Genomic DNA, 17,479 nt, shown 5'->3' on the forward strand with positions numbered 1-17,479 from the left:
AAGCCCCGTCCCGGGGCAGCGGCTGCCCGGGCGGGGGGAATGGGGCCGGGGCCGCTTCCCGGAGAGGCACCCCCGGAGCCCCTCCCCGCCTGCTGCTGGCCCAGGAGGCGGCGGCGGCGGGAGGACACGACGAGGACCGAGGACCCCTTCCCGCACCTGCCGCGACCGCGCGGCGCTGGAGGGGCCGCGGCATCGCGGGAACGTCCGGGGGAGCAGCTGGGGGGCCAGGGGCCGCGGCATCGCGGGAACGTCCGGGGGAGCAGCTGGGGGGCCCGCCCCGCCCTCCCCGCTCTCCCCGCTCTCCCCGCTGCCGACAGGCACGGCGGGCACGGCGGCCCGGGAAACGGGGGGCGCTGCTGGGGGGCAGCCGGGAGCTGGCGGTCCAGCCCCCCCCGCCCCGGCCGGCCCCCCCCGCGGCGGTGCCCGAACCTTCCAGAACGGCGCGCGCCACCAGCCAGCGGCTGCGGCGGGAGGACAGCGCCCCCTAGCGCCGCGGCGCGGCACCGAGCGGACACCGGCGGCGGTGAATGATGCAATACCCGCTGCCGGTTGCCCCAATAGCTGGCGAGAGCCGCGCTGGTGTCCCCGCCCCTCGCCCCTGAGTGGCGGAGAGCCGGAGCGGCCCCGCCCCGCCCCTCGCCGATTTGCTGCGCGCCGGCGCCCGGCGCTGCTCCCCCTGCGGCCCCACCTCCCTGCGCGGTGCGCGGCCACGTGGCCGGTGGCCGGCGGCGGCGGGGCTGAGCCATGAGCGTGGGCTTCATCGGCGCCGGGCAGCTCGCCTTCGCCCTGGCTAGGGGCTTCACGGCGGCAGGTGGGCGCAGGGTGCGGCGGGCGGGAGGGGGGCGCGGAGCCGCCCGGGCTGACGCGCGGTGCTGTCCGCAGGGGTCCTGGCCGCGCACAAGATCACGGCGAGCTCCCCGGACACCGAGCTGCCCACCGTCAGCGGGCTGCGGGTGAGTGCGGGCGGCGGGCGGGCGGGCGGCGGCGCGACCCCGGCGGGCCGCCCCCGTGACGGCGCTCCCGCTTCTCCCCTCCCCCGCCCCCGCTGCAGAAAATTGGTGTGAACTTCACGGTGAGCAACAAGGACACGGTGAAGAGCAGCGATGTCCTGTTCCTGGCCGTCAAGCCGCCCATCATCCCCTTCATCCTGGAGGAGGTGGGCCCCGACATCGAGGCCCGGCACATCGTGGTCTCCTGCGCGGCCGGCGTCACCATTAGCTCCATCGAGAAGGTGAGGGGCTGCGGGGGCCGGGGGCCCGCCGGGGTCAGAGCCGGTGCGTGCGGGAGCCGGCGCGGAGCCCCCGCAGCCGCCCCGCAGCGGCATGGGGCACGGGCCTCGCTCGGCCCACAGCGGTGCTGCAGCTGCCCGGCTGCTTCGGGGCCCCGTTGCCCGCCCTCGTCAGAACAAGCTGTGAGAGCCTTGGCGCCAACTCTCCCCGCCCGAGGTGTTGTCAAGTCCCTTTCCGCTCAGCAGCGTTGGGCTGTCTCCCAGGAATTTCTGCAGACGTTGTGCTAAGTCTCTGCGGGAGCTGGTGTGGGAGAGAGTGGCACAGGTTGTCGCTCCCAGCTACAGCCTTGCCCACCTTCCTGTTTGTTGGTACTGCCTAAGACTTGACACTTAAGTTTTGGCCGCATCAGCTTAAAGGAGGACGTTTGGAATATGGGAGACTGTTTTTCCTCTGCATGTGTTGTTGGTCTTGCACATGGGGAGCCCCTTCCTAGACAGCCTGTTTGGTATGCCAGATATGCACTGAAGCTTGTTTTTCTCTCTTCTTTCTTTGTTTCTTTCTCTCTCTCTCTCTCTCTCTCTCTTTCTCGCTCGCTCTCTTTCTCGCTCGCTCTCTTTCTCGCTCGCTCTCTTTCTCGCTCGCTCTCTTTCTCGCTCGCTCTCTTTCTCGCTCGCTCTCTTTCTCGCTCGCTCTCTTCTTTCTGTCTCAAATAATTTTCTGCCCTAAGAAACTCTCTGCCTTCTGCCCCACACCAAAAGTGATCAGGTGCATGACCAACACGCCAGTGATTGTCCGGGAAGGTGCTACAGTCTATGCCACCGGGACTCACGCGGATGTGGAGGATGGGAAGCTCCTGGAACAACTGATGGCCAGTGTAGGCTTCTGCACTGAGGTGGAAGAGGACCTGATAGATGCTGTAACAGGGCTCAGTGGCAGTGGCCCTGCGTATGTATGTGCTGCTTTCTCAGCTTGTGGCGGTCTTGGGGAGAGCAGTAGGCTTTGCATATGGTGAAAGTCTATGTGACTTCAGTTTGTCATTTCTTGTTTTTTTCATCACTCACATTCATGACAGGACAGGTAATTCTGGTATCCCATTTATAAATGCTTTGGGTCAACAACAAAAGTCCATTACCAGTCAGACAAGTCTGAAGTCCATAGCCAGCATGCATTGTCCACATGTCCGTGTTGCAAAACGTGGGACTGTAGTTAGTACAATGCAAAAGCTGAATTTCTCCCATTCCCCCACCCCTGAGCTGGAACTCGTGGGAGGGAAGCCTGGTGTGGCCCCCATGCAGTAAAGGGGGACGTTTTTGTCAAGTGATAGGAGTCACGGTGTAATCCTGGAGGTCTGGATTCTCTGCTCACTGAGACTATCAGTCTTGGAGTAGAGCCTTTCGGTCACCCTCTTCCTCTGTCTGGTTTCAGGCGTTCACTGCCCTGGATGCTCTTGCAGATGGGGGAGTGAAAATGGGACTTCCCCGCAGGCTGGCTGTTCGACTTGGAGCGCAGGCTTTGCTGGTCAGTGTTTCCTCCTCCAGAACATGTTTGAGTCTATGCCTGCTCTGTGCAGAGTATTCTGCATGTCACAATTTGAAATTATCTCAGTCATTTTACTGAATCTACTTTAAAAAACCTGTTTGCTTTGACTGCACGCAGTTTCCCAGTGAGGGGATGTGGGAAGTGTCTGCAGCAATCTGCTGGTGCTGATGGTGTAGGAGCTGGGGCCTGGGGAACCGTGACTCCTCTGTAGGCCTTTTCAGCTCTGAAAAGTGTTTTAGCAGCCTGCTGATGGCTCTTGGGCAGGAGCCCCAGTTTTGCCCACCGTGAGTGTTAGGTGCCGCTTTGTGCAGTGGAGAACAGGAGTATTTGACAGCCAGTTCCTCAGTCAGAGCTCTGTCAGATGTTTTCTCTTCCTCGCTACAGGGTGCTGCCAAAATGCTGTTAGAATCTGAGCAGCATCCTGGTCAGCTGAAGGACAACGTCTGCTCACCTGGGGGAGCCACCATCCATGCCCTGCACTTCCTGGAGAGTGGTGGCTTTCGCTCACTCCTAATCAATGCTGTGGAGGCTTCCTGCATCCGGACAAGGTGGGTGCCTAGGAAGTCCTAAAGAGCCTGAAAAACTTGCGCTCCATACTCCCTGTCTCTTCCTTTTGCTATGTCTTTCTTTCTCACCACCCCATTGCAGGGAGCTGCAGCATCTGGCAGACCAAGAGAAGATCTCTGCAGCAGCCATAAAGAAGACCTTGTTGGATAAGGTGAAGCTGGAGTCTCCTTCTCTGTCTGTGGCACCTGCCAGCAAAGTCAGCCTGTTTACCAATAGGAGCTCCAGCAGCAAGAAGAACTGACCAGACCACGGTAGTCTGGCCATGCTGAACATGAGCCTCCTCCATGCCCTTTCCTTCTTGTCTAAGGAAAAATGCTTACTCTGAATGTTGGTGTCCCCCATACTCAGCACTTGGCTTACAGCAGCTGTGGAGCAGTGCAACGCTGTAGAGGAGGGTCTTTAACCTGTAGTGGGGTCAGTGCAAACTGTTCCTGGCATTGCTGTTCTCTGTTGGGCAGGGGTGTACCATCATTGGAGCTTCGTCAAGGGCATTGTTTGTCCAGAAGGCTTGCATAATTCTAGGACTCAGGCAGTGTTCAAGGTGTCCCATGCAGAAATGGTTGCTAATAGGATTTTAAGAGGTTTCAGAATGCCTTTTGGTTTCAAAGGTTTGAACCAGGCCTGGATCTCTCTTGCTTCATCTTGCATCTGGTGTCAGAGCTTGTGTCTTGTTGCTGTCTTTCTTTGCTAGAGCAGATGCTGCCACACAAAAGCAGTGCTGGGTGTTACACTAGAGGCTGGGCCCTAAAGCGTCTCTCATAAGGGACCAAAGTGCCTCTGCCCCATCTCCCATCTTGCTTGACTTTGAGACAGATGGTGTGAACCTCTGGACCGCACTCTGTTTCTCTCTTTGGTGGCTGCTCTGTCTGGTTTGGGGAACCATGAGCTGCTCTCACTGTTCCTCCTTCACTGCTAGCCTTGCTTGGGTGTTTGGCCAGGTGGTGGGGTGGGTGGTCAGTGCTCCCTTTTTGCTCTCTGACACCTCTTCGTGCTCTCCATGGGCAGAATCTGTTCCCATGTGCCTATGGATATCTCTCAGTGTCACTGTGCACTGCGATGCTCTCCCTGCTCTTTTCACTGCTCCTGGGGCAGCTGGGAGCAGAGCTGAAATCAAGGACAACCTCCTCCAAAGAAAGTCAACTTCTGTACCGTTTCCTTAGACTCAGGAAGGGTTTTTTACCTTGGTGCTGAGCTGCTGTGTGGTAGCAGGGCTCTTCCTCAGCACCCTTCCTTGCATCAGGCTGTACCTCCTTGGACTGCAGTGTTGATGCCTGTTGACAGCGGCTGCTTCAGCTTGTGCAATCCAGCCGTGTTGTGGTGGACTGACTGTCCCTCCACAACAGCATTTCTCCCAGCAAAGCCCCTGGGCTGGTGAAATCTCCAGCACAGCAGCCAGCCCTCTGTGTCACTTTATATTGGCACAGTTATGTCTCTGGTATTTTCTAGACAGTTTCTTTTTCATTACTGTTTTTCTGAAGGTGTTGCACTGCTAATGGCTAGAAGGGGAAAACACCTAGAAAAAAGTTCAGGGCTGCTTCATGCAGTTGTGTCCCTAGTTCTTTAGAACAGAAGACTGAAGGGAAACACTGAGTCATCTGATGTGACTTGTGGCTCAGATCTTGTCCCATGTCACCTAGCTTGTCCTGCATGAGACCTCGGAGGAAAATCAGTTCCAGCTTGGCACAAAAGAAGCTCAGGAAGGACTTCAGAATGCCTGATGCCTGTCCAACAACAAGCACTTGCTTGGTGAAACATGCAAATGACTACACTTGTGCAGAGGAGAAAGACCCTTGCTTTTCTGGTCTGGAGAATTTCCCATCTGACTTAAGTTTGTGAGCAAGAAACAGCAGTGAAGGATGGGGGGTAGGAGCAGTGCCTTCTGCCCCTGCAGCTCTACTTGTGAGGGAGCTAATCTGGCCAGGGCTGTGGTAGCAGCAGGTGGAGGGTGGCCCTGCTCAACCCTTCCTGCTGGCTAGCACAGCCCCGAGTGCCAGGCCAGGTGTGAGCTGGCACTGTGCAGTGTCAGGACAACATGGCACTTCCCTTCCCTGGGCCCACCAGGGAAAGGAATCGGGGAGGGTTGCAGACAAAGGGCAGAAGGAACCAACGCTCTGATCAGACAGAAGGCAGATTGCAGCCTGTCACCCGGAAGGCCAGTTAACCGTTCCTTCAGGCACAGTCTTGGAAGCCAGCCCCAGAACAGCAGCAAAGAGAAGGTTGTATCTACTGTTTTCTATGGTATCTTTATAGCCAATGTCCCTGCGTGGCTTCCGTGCCTCTCCACATTTCTCCCACAGCCTGAGTCCATTTCCAAGCCAGAAAACTGCCCAAGGTGTGCAAGCTGCCACAGCTCTTCAGCAGGGCTGCCATGGGAACAGCATGCTGCAGGGGGTGGGATGGACTTGGGTGGGTAACTTGTACTGTGCTCCACCTTGGGGTGTAATGCAGGAGGGATGATAAAAGGGGGATGTTTAAGATGGGCTTATTGTCTCCTGAGGAATCCTGGATGTGCAGGCGATGCACAAAAAGCATTTTGGTATTGATGCAGAGGCTGCCAAAGACCACCTGGAAAAAAAACCCAATCTAACACCAAGGAAAGCTTGGAAGGGTGTGAACAACAGTAGGGAAACAACTCGTTAAGGGAGTAGGGGGTGGAGGTCCCCTGAGCCGAGGGTCTCCAACACTCAAGGAATGTTGGACACTGGCGAGATCAAACGAAAGGTTAGTTTGTATGAACTAAAGACTGGTAAGAGGGAGCAGCCTGCCGAGGGGTGAGTAATGGCCCCGGAAGCAGCAGAGTCAGCAGGAATCTGCAGTAACTGGGGGACAGGGAAACATGCAGGGGGAGATTGCACCCGCTGACTCAGTTCAAGGTCAGAGGCTTGCCCCTCCGTGCTTGTAAGGAGCATGTGTGCAAATTTACACGGCAAACGAGTCTGACTTTAATAAGGGGTGGTCTGCACTGAAGGATAAGAATAAAAGAGGAAAGCAAGTGCCATTTTAGGAGGGAATAAGAAAAAAAGCAGAAGGGACTTCTGGATGAGTGCTCCTACAAGAAATACCCCGTTGGCAGGCCCAATGCTGGATCCAGGACTTGTGATGTCTCTCTCCCCCTCTACCTCCACTGCCACCCCCCTGCCCCCTTCTCTTATTCTTTTACCTTTTTTTAGTAAGTAATGCAAGGCATAAAACTACATGCACAGCAAGTGATAAGCATTTCTGCTGCTCAGTTATCTACCAGTGAGCCTGACTATGGAATACAAAGTCTTTGTTTACCTGTGGTATTGTGTATACTCTGTTCCAACCAAGAAAATCGGTGAATCTGAGTCACTCCTCCCTCCTTGGCAGGATGTGACACAAAGGTGCTAGTGATGTTAAAGCATTTTTAGTGTTAGGCTTTTGGCTGGTAGCAGGGTACGACCCTATAGGCATGTCAGATGCTTACTCCTCTTCCCTCTTTATATAATAAACCGCTTCTCTGACAGAGTGCTGCGTTTGGTCTGGGTATGTCTCTTGCCCCTGGTAGCAGGCGTTGGGTCCTTGCTGCCTGCAGTGAGTGTGCTCAAGGCTCTGAGGATGGTTTGTCTGGGTGTGGGACTGGGAAGTGCACTGGCCTGTTTCTCCTTGTCATCCAGGGTCCCTAAGCAACAACACAGAAGTTGTTCTAGGGCCCTGTGTGACCAGTTTGCAGAGATTTAAAGGGAGGGGAGAAAGCCCAAGAATCCTAACCCTTTAGGCTTTCTAGTGGTTCTGCCACTGCATGCAAATTCCATGGGGGGTGAGTGGATGCTGCATGTTCCTCCCTTTCCCATGTCCGAGGCTGTGAATACCCTGCACAGGCAGGCCAAGCTAGAAGTGAGATGGCTTAACTACTGGCTGATGCAAAACAAAAGGGTGCATTGCAGAAAGACTTTCCACTTGGCTGATAAAAGTGTGATGCAGAATAAAAGGTAGGGTGGCTAAGCCTGAGCCCTTATGCAAGGGAGGCTTATGGGCTGCCCCAGCATATCCCCAGAGAGGCAGAGCTATAGGCGAACTTCCCAGATGCTTGTAGACCTGTAACAGCTGGCTGCCACAGCAGATGGCAAAGCCAGCCTGCCAAGGGCCACAGGAGCCCCACAGAAAGAAAGTTTACATCTCCTGCAAGAATGGCAGAGCTGTTGCTGAATACCCAGGGCCCAGCCTATTTTCTCCTAAGGAGCATGCTTTTGCCGTTATGCTACCATAACTCCTGTATACCCACTTCCATTTCTGCACCTTCCACTTGTCCCTTGTCCTCTGCTGTACTCATCAGCCCTGCTTTGCTTGTGCACAGCAGTAAATGCAGCAGGCGCCAGTATCGCCGTGTTACGGACTCACAGCCGGAGCCGCACAGATGGGAGCGCCCAGAGCAGGGCGGGGGGCGGGCAGGGAGCACTGACAGCAGAGGAGCCAGCCCCGGTCTTAACACTTTTCAGCCAGCGCTTGCTTCGGCACTGGCACCAGGGCCCCGAGAGCGGCTGCAAAGCGCTCTAAGCGTTTTCGGCGGAGACTTTGCTACTCCTCCGTGCGGTTTCAGCAGCTCTAAGAAACTGTGGATGCAGCAAAGAGGGAGCGCAGGCTCTCCTGGGGGCGAGGACGCCTGTGTGCTGCTGGCTGCGCCGGGGCGGGAGCGGGAAGCGGGAGCGGGGAGCCGCGCTCTCCTCTGCGCTGGAGCCAAGTTAAACCGCAGGACGCGGAGTACCGAGCACACCCCTGTGGGGACAAGCACCCCCTGCTCCTGATGCGCGGCTGCTCCTCGCAGTGCACCACAACACGCGTGGGTGCCCGAGGAAGGGAGCTACACACCCCCGCTACTCGACAGGTGCCCGGGACGCCGGTTCCGCCGCGGCAGGACGTCTGGCAGCGCGCCAGGCGGGCAGCCACTGCCAGAGGTGCCCAGAAGCCCCGCCCCGCAACCGGTGTACCGGCGCTTTAGTGGGGCAGCGGGCGCGGCGGCTGTGTCAGGGCCCGCCCCGGCCCCGGAACTGCTCCGCGCACGGCTGAGGGAGAGGCACGGCCGGGCCAGGGAGTCCCGCGGCTCCGGGCTGGACACCACCCCGCCGCCGCCGCCCCCTTTAAGACGCCGCCCCCGACAGAAACGTGCGTCCCCTTAAGGTATGTGGCCGCTGCGCCGGGCGCTTCATGAATGGAGCCATGTGACCCCAAATATCACGTGACGCGTCCGTGAGCGGCGGCGGTGGCGGCTCGCGGCGTCCCGTGGATCCTGGTCCCTCCCAGCGCGGCCTCCCCGCCCGGCCCGGCCCGGCCCGGCCCCGGCGGCTCCGTGAGGAGGTGAGCGGCACCGCCGGCGGCTGCGGCGGCGGCGGGCGGCGGCGGGCGCGGCCCGGGCGGCGGGCGCGGCCCTGGCACCGGGCGGGGCGGGGCGGCGGGCCGGTCCCGGGGGCGGGCCGGGGCGGGCGCGGCGGGCCCGGGGATGCTAGCCGGGGCTGGCGCGGGGGCGGCAAGGCCGCAGCCGCCGCTGACTCACGGCGGGGGTTCCGGGCCGCGGCCGCTCCGGCGCCGCCCGTCGCGCCGCCCGCCCCTGTCCCCCGCCCCGCCCGATTCCCCCGGGCAACAGGTGCGCGGCTCCGCCGGCCCGGGGCCCGGCCCCGCCCGCCGGCGCGTCCCGCCCCTCCCGCCCGGCCTCGGTCGCCGCGCGGGCTGGCTGCCCCCGGGCTGGGCCTGCCCCGCCCCTCCCGCCGCTCCGCCCCCGGCTCCGGCGCGGCCCCGGACTCGCTCCCGCAGGGGGCACAGGCGCAGCCGCGGGCGGGTGCGAGGGCCTGGCCGGGCAGGCGGCCCCGCGGGGGTCCGCAGCCCCCGGCCGCCCGCGCCCTGCTCCCGCCGCCTGCTGGCCGCTTGCTGCGCGACTTTCGTCCCGACCAGGGGGGCCGGGGGCTCGGGAGCCACCAAGGCGTCTCAGCCGTCCCCGCGCGGCGGGACAGCCGCCTTTCCGCTGCCGTCGCCGTTGCCGGCGGGGAGAAGGCTGGCGGCCGAGGGGCCACCCCGCCGCCGGAGCCCCGATGGGTGCGAGCCGAGGCTGGGGGTCTGCCCGCTGCCGCAGCGCCCGCGGAGTGGAGCAGGGTGGGCTCTGCCGTGGAAGTGAGCCCTGCAGTGGGGCTGCGGGGCGGGCTGCGGGGCGGGCTGCGGCGCCGGGCTGGCATCGAGCGTCGGAGCGTCGGTGTGCGTGTGCGTCTTGCTGCCCAGAGCTGGGGTCTTGGCGGCCCGGGTTGCGTGGTTTTGAGCTGCACGGTTGGAGGAAGGGGAGGCTGGAAGGGGGCTCTGAGTGCCAGCTCATGAACAGCACTAAAAGCAGGTGGGTGGGCAGCTGCCTGGAGCGAGGAATTGCTGTCAGAGTGCCCTGGGTCGGTGCGAGCTCACTAGGGACTCGAGGGGAGACGGGGGCACAGGAGAAGTGCTGTCCTGACTTCGTAGGTAACTGGGGGAGTCACCTGACTCATCGGGATTCCTGGGGAGGGCTGTGTGAGCTCATTTGCCAGAAAGCAATAAGCAGAGTGTGACATCCACAGCGGGAGCATGAGTCCTGGTGCAGTGTGCTTGACTGTTGCCAGCAGACCACCCTCCCTCCGCCTGCCGGGTACTGTGGGGCCTGTTGGGGAGCGCAGCCCCTTCCTCTCCCTCCCTCCCTCCCTCTCTCTCTCTCCCTCCCTCTCTCTCTCCCTCCCTCTCTCTCTCCCTCCCTCTCTCTCTCCCTCCCTCTCTCTCTCCCTCCCTCTCTCTCTCCCTCCCTCTCTCTCTCCCTCCCTCTCTCTCTCCCTCCCTCTCTCTCTCCCTCCCCTCTCTCTCCTCCTCTCTCTCTCCTCCCTCTCTCTCTCCCTCCCTCTCTCTCTCCCTCCCTCTCTCTCTCCCTCCCTCTCTCTCTCCTCCCTCTCTCTCTCTCCTCCCTCTCTCTCTCCCTCCCTCTCTCTCTCCCTCCCTCTCTCTCTCCCTCCCTCTCTCTCTCCCTCCCTCTCTCTCTCCCTCCCTCTCTCTCTCCCTCCCTCTCTCTCACCCCTCCCTCTCTCTCTCCCTCCCTCTCTCTCTCCCTCCCTCTCTCTCTCCTCCCTCTCTCCTCCCTCCTCTCTCTCCTCCCTCTCTCTCCCTCCCCTCTCTCTCTCCCTCCCTCTCTCTCTCCCTCCCTCTCTCTCTCCCTCCCTCTCTCTCTCCCTCCCTCTCTCTCTCCCTCCCTCTCTCTCCCTCCCTCTCTCTCTCCCTCCCTCTCTCTCTCCCTCCCTCTCTCTCTCCCTCCCTCTCTCTCTCCCTCCCTCTCTCCCTCCCTCCCTCTCTCCTCCCTCCTCTCTCCCTCCCTCCCTCTCTCCCTCCCTCCCTCTCTCCCTCCCTCTCTCCCAGCACGATCTCTGGACCAGCCAGCGCTGGAACGGGTGACGTCACCGTGTTTACATGGGGCTCGTGGCATGGTTCTGCCATCAGGAATGTGGAGAATGGGGCCCGCGTTGAATCATGCACGGTGCTGTCAGCTCCCTTGTGCTGCCTGTGAGCTGAGGAGAGAATTGGCTGCGTTTGTGCTGAGTTCAGGCCTTTTGAGCTCTGGGGAAATATGTTGAGGTTGCATTTTCTTCATTGCAGTCATCGCGTTTGACACTTTTCAGCGTGATCTTTCTTCAGGAAGCTATCGACAGTGAGCAGTCGGCAGTCTGGAGAGTTAGGCCAAGTATGGTCTCTGTCTTGGTGCCAGTTCTCTGGGTGTCCTCTCTGTAAGCTGCCAAACAGCTCTGTCTCTGATCCTTCAAATGGGACCCAGACAGTAGCCAACTAGTCTCTGGGTTGTTCTTCCATTCTGCTGACTTATGTGTTGCTGTGTCTCATTTTGATCCCCTCAGGAAGGGGGACGAGGAGAGGTAGGATCACCAGGTGCTTTTGGGGATGGTCCTGTTACAGCTTCGAAGGTTGTTGTGGGAGGCTTCTGCCTGAGGATGTTGGACTCCTCTGGGTAAAAATGCTTGACTCTTTAAAGTTCAAGAGAAGTTAAATTGCTGTTGTCAGGGTCTGGGGCCAGCCTCTTCTCTTGCCTGCTGATAGCTCTCTCACCCCTGTCTCTCAGCTTTGGCAGAAGTCATGGTGAAAGGCAGGGATGAGTCGGTGCCTTCACAGCGTCTGGACAGCGTGAGCAGCCCTGCTGGTTCCTGAGCCCACCCCAAGGAGCTCTCTTCCCAGTGCAGTGCCTGATGCAGCACATTTGTTGCCTTGTTTTGTTTCAGCTCTGCTGTAACAAAGGAAGTTGAATGCTTGCCAGGCAGCTGGAAATTCTTTAGTGCCACAAGGCAAACAAATTTCTCTGGTCCCTCTGACCGTACCTGCTCTTGGTTCCCTGCACTCACCACAGAACAGTGGAGAGAGGTGCTGCCGGGCTGATGTCACTGGTGTCCCCAGCTATTCCCTTCCTTCTCCCCTTTTCCCAGGAGCCATGTTGTTTGCCCGGTAGGAGCAGAGGAAAGAAATACAACAGTATGGAAGAGTGAAGGCTTGATTTTATGAAGCAGTTGCTTATGTGCTTCACTGCAGCTACCTTCCTTGGATGGCAAAGTGACCCTTTCTATGCAGCCAGCACTGTCAGGTTGTAGCAGGCATCTCATTGGAAGGAGCATTGTCCTCTGGGTATAAATAGCCTGGCTCCTGGCAGGCTGGAGGCTTTGGGGACGTCTCTGCTGGTGTCCTGGGGAATGCTGACCCCGTTCACCTCTAATAGGTGGTGGATGCATTGCGGGGAGCCTGCACCACCGCTGCTAGAAGAGTGTAAATTTGTATTTGCTGAGTTGTGCATCTGATTCTTGGCTGTAACTGTACATCAGTGCCTCTTGTATTTAGCAAAGCAGCAGCAAACTAAATTGTTGTTGACTGGCACTGAAGAGACGAAAGGTACAGAGGTGTTTGTGGACTGTACTTGCGTGGGAATGCTTGCCTTGCTAAGGAGCTGTGTGGTTCCTGGCTGTTCAAGGTGCAGCAGTGTCTGTTGGGCAGTATCTGAGCAGATTAATTCACTGGGCAGTGTAGCAGCACTCTGAACTAAAGCCTGAGGGGAGGAGGTACACAGGGATGGAAACAGGAGTTTGGGTATGAGTCACTGTAAAACCAGGCCTGGGAATTGCTCTTAACCAGTTCTGAGGTCCTGTCTTCTGTGGCAGTGAGGGTGTCCACTCTCCTCTGGTTCTCTTCTCTGTTTTCTTATGACATACCTTTGCTCTGAAGATAAGGGAGGGAGAAGGTGGTTCTGGGCCCTGGCACTGCCAGGTACCAGGCAGGACTTTGTGACAGAAAAGACCTACAGCTGGGCTCAGCTTTGTGTGACCGGGAGGGGTGACGGCTGCTGAGGCATCAACCCATTTGTGATGGGATTCCAGCATGCCCAAATGCTTCCTTGTGCTGCAGTATCGGGTTGTTCTGTTCCTTGGGAAAGGTTGGATGCAGAACCTTGACTTGAACCTGGATGTGCTGGCTTTCCTGGGAAGCAGAAAAAGTTTGGAGAGGCGTGAGCACAGCAGTAGTGTTCTCCCATCCTGCAGGCTGCCCAGTGAGGCATGTTGTGGAGGCAGAGGCTTCACCTGCACTCCTTGCCCAGGGTCGCCTGTTCTTGAGCTGTACTGGTTGCCTAGGATGTGGTAGGACTCTTGTCCTGGGGAGTTTCTGGGCTGTGCTTGGGCACCTGTTGGAAGGGTGTGTCGGAGAGACAGGATGCCTTGCTCTGCTTGGGAGTGACAAGGATGAGGCTGGGAGCAAGAGGCGCAGAGTGCCAGCATGCTGAGTCAGCATGACTGGCCCGGAGCAGCCATGCTCTGGACCCAGCCTTCTGCCTGCCAGGCTATTTTTGAAAATGTGGCTTCCGTGTATTCTGACTCCTCCTAGTTTTTTTAATTTCCCCCACCCCAAGTAAAAAAACCCAAACAACCCAGCATTGCCACAAAGTGTCTGTGGGAGCAGAGGTGTGGAAGGGCAGCAGTTTCTGTGCAGGGACAGAATCTGCTGCTTGTGAGTCCAGCTCAGCTGGGTGCTTGTGAAGCCTCCTCTGGGGAAGGAGGGGAGTGGGATGTGCAGCAGCACGGGGCGTTGCTGCTGGACTCTGCCACAGGAATGTCGCAGGCTCTGCTGTGTCCTGGGGGGGCTAACCTGACCTTCCTTCCCTTCCAGAACCTGATTGACAAGGCTGTCGTGTTATGACGACCCCCAACAAAGGAAACAAGGCCTTGAAGGTAAAGCAGCAGGTGGAGGAGAGGTGCGGGTGGTGGGTGCAGGCACCCGCTCCAGGTTTCACAAGCGTGTGCTGCCTTCTTTTCCAGGTGAAGCGGGAGCCAGGTGAGAATGGGACCAGCTTGACAGATGAGGAGCTGGTGACCATGTCTGTGCGGGAGCTGAACCAGCATCTACGGGGCCTGTCGAAGGAGGAGATCATCCAGCTGAAGCAGCGTCGGCGCACATTGAAGAACCGGGGCTACGCAGCCAGCTGCAGAGTCAAGCGTGTTACCCAGAAGGAGGAACTGGAGAAGCAGAAGGCAGAGCTGCAGCAAGAGGTGGAGAAGCTGGCCTCTGAGAATGCCAGCATGAAAATGGAACTCGATGCTCTCCGCTCCAAATATGAGGCTCTCCAGAACTTCGCCAGAACCGTGGCCCGGAGCCCTGTGACCCCGGCACGGGGGCCTCTCACCTCCAGTATGGGGCCCCTCATCCCTGGCAAGGTTGCTACTACTAGTGTCATCACAATAGTGAAATCCAAAACGGACGCCCGGTCTTAGTGAAGCGAGCATTGCCTGAGCTTGTCTGTGCAGGGCAATTAGGCACAAAACCAGCCTGGAATCCCCAAAGCACAAACCCTCCCCACATGGGTCCGGGTTCCTTCTACTTGGCCCAGGACTGGCCTGCTGATCACTCCAGTTTTATCTTGTTGTGTCCAGATTGATATGAGCAGTGGTGATGCGTCCCTTGTCCTGTGCAGACAGAACCTCCCACCCAGCGGTCTGTAGCCCTCGGGCACCCTTGGGACAGACTGTGAGATCTTGGTTTTCTAGCCAAAGAAAGTCTGTGCAGCGTGGCCGATGGCAGGGCAACAGAAGGGCTTGGGAAGGTCCAGAGGGAGGCTTTCTTCTGGGGGCTGGGAACCCTAATTTTTCCGGTCACTTCCAAAGGCTTTATTTCATTACTTTTCAAGGTGGTGCATCTCGGTGCCTGACTGCCAGGTGCCTGAACCTGCTGCTTTTGTCTCATTTGGTGCCCGTAGTTGCAGTTGGGGTGTTCTGTGTAATAGGTTTTTATTCCTTTCTAGGTGTGCCTCTGTGCCCTAGCAGTGGGTTTCCTTCAGACGTCCGTTGTGTTAGCTGTGTAAACTAGCGGTGGTGGAAAGGAAGATGCTGTTGTGCCCTGTTGCCTCTGCCCCAGCGATGAGGAAGGAGCCAGGACAGGGCCCTTGCAGGGGCCCAGCACCCCAGGGGAGGGGGGGAAGGTACCGTGTTGACTGCAGGCCGGTTTTGTGCCTAATGTGTTGCACCGAACAAGACCAAAATCACTAGTTGTTCCCGTGTTTTGAGGGTATCAAGTGTCTCTAGTGTGATGGTTTACACAACCAGTTTATGTGGTTAAATAGCCCTTTATTTAAAGAGAGAAACATCATTTTAAGAGTTATTAAATTATCTAAGTTTAAAATTAAAATCGGACAGAAGAGAGAGCGTATTTATAATCAGCTTTTTTATCTGAGAGGGCGAGAATATTTGACCATACAAATGGGGAAATATTCTCGGAGACTTTGCTAGTTAAAAGTTAATAAATAAATAATTTTAAAGTTTCTCATGAACCTCCCGCAAACTGTTTGTGGCTCTGAGGTTAGTTTTTATAAAGAGTTACCAGACTTTATTTATAAAACTTAGAAAAAGACAAAAAAAGAGGCAAGTCCTGTTTGATATCTTTTTGCAATTGTACCAAAAGTGACTTATTCTTGACCTTGCTGGCTGCCGTTGTGTCCCCTTGTGTTGCACTCTCTGTGCTCTCTGAGCTCTTGCGTGGCGCTGTGGTGTGGTGGTGCCAGTGGCTGCCTTTTCCATGTGCTGTCGTTTCATGCTGCTGTCATTTTCCCTAAGCTCGACTGAGAGATTGAGTTGGAATCTCTCTGAATTCTGCAGAAGGATTCTGGCACACAGGCAAAGGTGCTACCATTCCTGAAGGCAAAAACGCATGTCTGGTGCAACAAAGTAGTGATGCCTGCCCAGAAAATGCTTCTCTGCAGGGGCACGCTGCAGGAGCAGGGGCAGCTTGGGCCTCTTGCTGAGCAGCTGACACCGGCTAACTCAGTTACGTGAATGGGGAAAACGTTGCGCTTTCCTTCCTCCAGCAAATCTGGTAGAGAAGTAACACAAAGGAGAATTGTCCAAGTTTAGGAGGAGGCTGATGGGATTTAACTCTGAAATGGGATTCTGTGGTCAGAACTTGTGTTGCTGTTGCAGCTTATCTGACGGGGGGCAAGCCTGCCTGCCTTCCGGGCAGCATGGGGCCAGCGCTAGTCCTTAGTGTCTGCATATTACTGAAAATTAAGCTGTGGCATGGTTACTGTCTTTCCTGGTGCAGCTTCTGTCTATGGATGTTGGAAGAGTGCTTAGATTTACAGCTGTGTGACACAGCTGAGAAGTTATTTGTGGCCAGGCTCCATTTCCACAAACACTTTGGTCCCCCTCTCCCCTACCCAAAGATCTGAGCTGATTACTGAGTTGTTTTAGAGAGCAAGACATGGGGGTGAAGTCCCTGTGATCTGGCTGCTGAAAGTCTCCTGAACAGAGAGGACAGACCAGGATGGCACAGTCTTGTGGGGAGGTGTGGTTTGCCATACCGGGTGGTTTTTTGTGATGTGTTTCTCACATAGTTGAGCTGATACTGCTGTCTTCTGGGCTGAGCTGCAGGTAAACCTGCTGAAGGCTGCAGTGTGGCAGGAGAGGAGCAGATAGCTGGTGGGGATTTCTTTTCGCAGGGTGGAGACTGGCTTTGCTCTGAGTGAGAGTTTAAGGAGGAACTGTTTGGGATGCTTTTCCCAGTGAACTTCCTGAACCAGAGGCAGGTTAGAATATTGACTCCAGGCTTCCCCCTCCCAGCCCTGGGCTGTCTCTCCTCTGAGCTGAAGTGTCTGACATGCTGCTTCCCAGCCATTCACTGGGTGGGCTACAACACTGAGCAGCACTTGGCACAGAGCTCTGGACTCTAACCTCTGTCTTCCAGCTGGTGACATGGTGCCTGGAAGAGGTGAGATGCTCCAAAATGCAGAAACCTGTGGTTGGTTGGGGTGTCAGTCCCAGCCCTGTCCTTCCTGGAGCCAGCCTGAGATCGAACCTGGCTAGAACACCATTCTGAGCCCAGCCAGAGGCCCGACCTCAGCAGGGTGAGCAGCCAAGGTTTTGTGCATGGGGCTGGCCAGGAACTGAGCTCTAGAGGCTGAAGGCTGCGGTGTGAGGAGGGCCCCATCAACAGGGCAGGCAATGACAGGCATGGTGAACTTGCTTCCGCTGTACTCTGCAGCCAGGAATGTCCCTGTCCTTCCCTTCCTGCTGGGTGGCAGCTGTGCGGTTGCTGCTAAGAGGCCACACTGCTTTGGAGACGGTGAGTCAGGAGGATGGAGCAGGTGGCAGCACTGACTCCACCAGATGTTAATGATGATTCTTCTCCCCTGCGCTGTGCCCAGTAGCTTGTGGCCTCAGCCTGCTCTGAGTGGCCGAGCGTGTTTGAGATGTGGTGTAGGGGGGGCAGGTGCAAAGCCATTGCTGAAGGGCACCTGCGTGGTACACAAGCTCCGCGGGTGCCAGGCTGGAGGTCCGCAGGGATGTGGTCCCCAGTCGTGAGTGCTGCTTTCCCACGCTAGCGCGTTGGTTTTGTTCTCAGTGATGTGTTGGACCCCCAAGTGATGTATTTCTGCGGTGTCCAAGGAGAGTCCCGTCCTGCTCCAAGAGCTGGTCCCCTGCCAGCGGCTTCCCGTGCCCACGAGGTGGCCCCTGCCCCGCGCCGCCACGCTGACCCCTCTCTCGTGTATAGTGTTCTGGAGTGTGATAGTTCTTGTTCCCGAGGTGCTCGTCCGTTTGGTTTCCTGCTGTGAAGGGTGTCGTGTTTTCTTTCTCCTTTTCCTGGTGCCCTCACTGTGGTGGCTG

General features: G+C 57.6%; 2 protein-coding genes across 7 annotated transcripts; both read left to right on the plus strand.

Moving 5' to 3' along the window:
* The first annotated feature begins 648 nt into the window (after positions 1-648).
* Positions 649-6,821, plus strand: PYCR1 (pyrroline-5-carboxylate reductase 1). Its single transcript, XM_056351534.1, has 7 exons — positions 649-811; positions 883-953; positions 1,052-1,231; positions 1,957-2,178; positions 2,655-2,747; positions 3,153-3,316; positions 3,417-6,821. The coding sequence occupies exons 1-7, from the start codon at positions 745-747 to the stop codon at positions 3,574-3,576; spliced, it is 957 nt and encodes a 318-aa protein (XP_056207509.1). The 5' UTR covers positions 649-744; the 3' UTR covers positions 3,577-6,821.
* A 1,686-nt stretch (positions 6,822-8,507) lies between these two features.
* MAFG (MAF bZIP transcription factor G) lies at positions 8,508-15,143 on the plus strand. 6 transcript variants are annotated; one of them, XM_056322204.1, is made up of 4 exons: positions 8,508-8,648; positions 13,497-13,558; positions 13,646-14,041; positions 14,626-15,143. In XM_056322204.1, exons 2-4 carry the CDS (start codon positions 13,523-13,525, stop codon positions 14,683-14,685), a joined length of 492 nt encoding a protein of 163 aa, XP_056178179.1. In that variant the 5' UTR covers positions 8,508-8,648; positions 13,497-13,522; the 3' UTR covers positions 14,686-15,143. The 6 variants fall into 6 exon arrangements, with proteins under 6 accessions (XP_056178179.1, XP_056178213.1, XP_056178188.1 ...); XM_056322213.1 differs by lacking the exon at positions 8,508-8,648 and adding an exon at positions 9,317-9,455; XM_056322220.1 differs by lacking the exon at positions 8,508-8,648 and adding an exon at positions 9,528-9,669.
* Positions 15,144-17,479: the final 2,336 nt, after the last annotated feature.

Source organism: Falco biarmicus, chromosome 1 (assembly GCF_023638135.1).
Source record: "Falco biarmicus isolate bFalBia1 chromosome 1, bFalBia1.pri, whole genome shotgun sequence".
NCBI classification, from domain to species: Eukaryota; Metazoa; Chordata; class Aves; order Falconiformes; family Falconidae; genus Falco; species Falco biarmicus.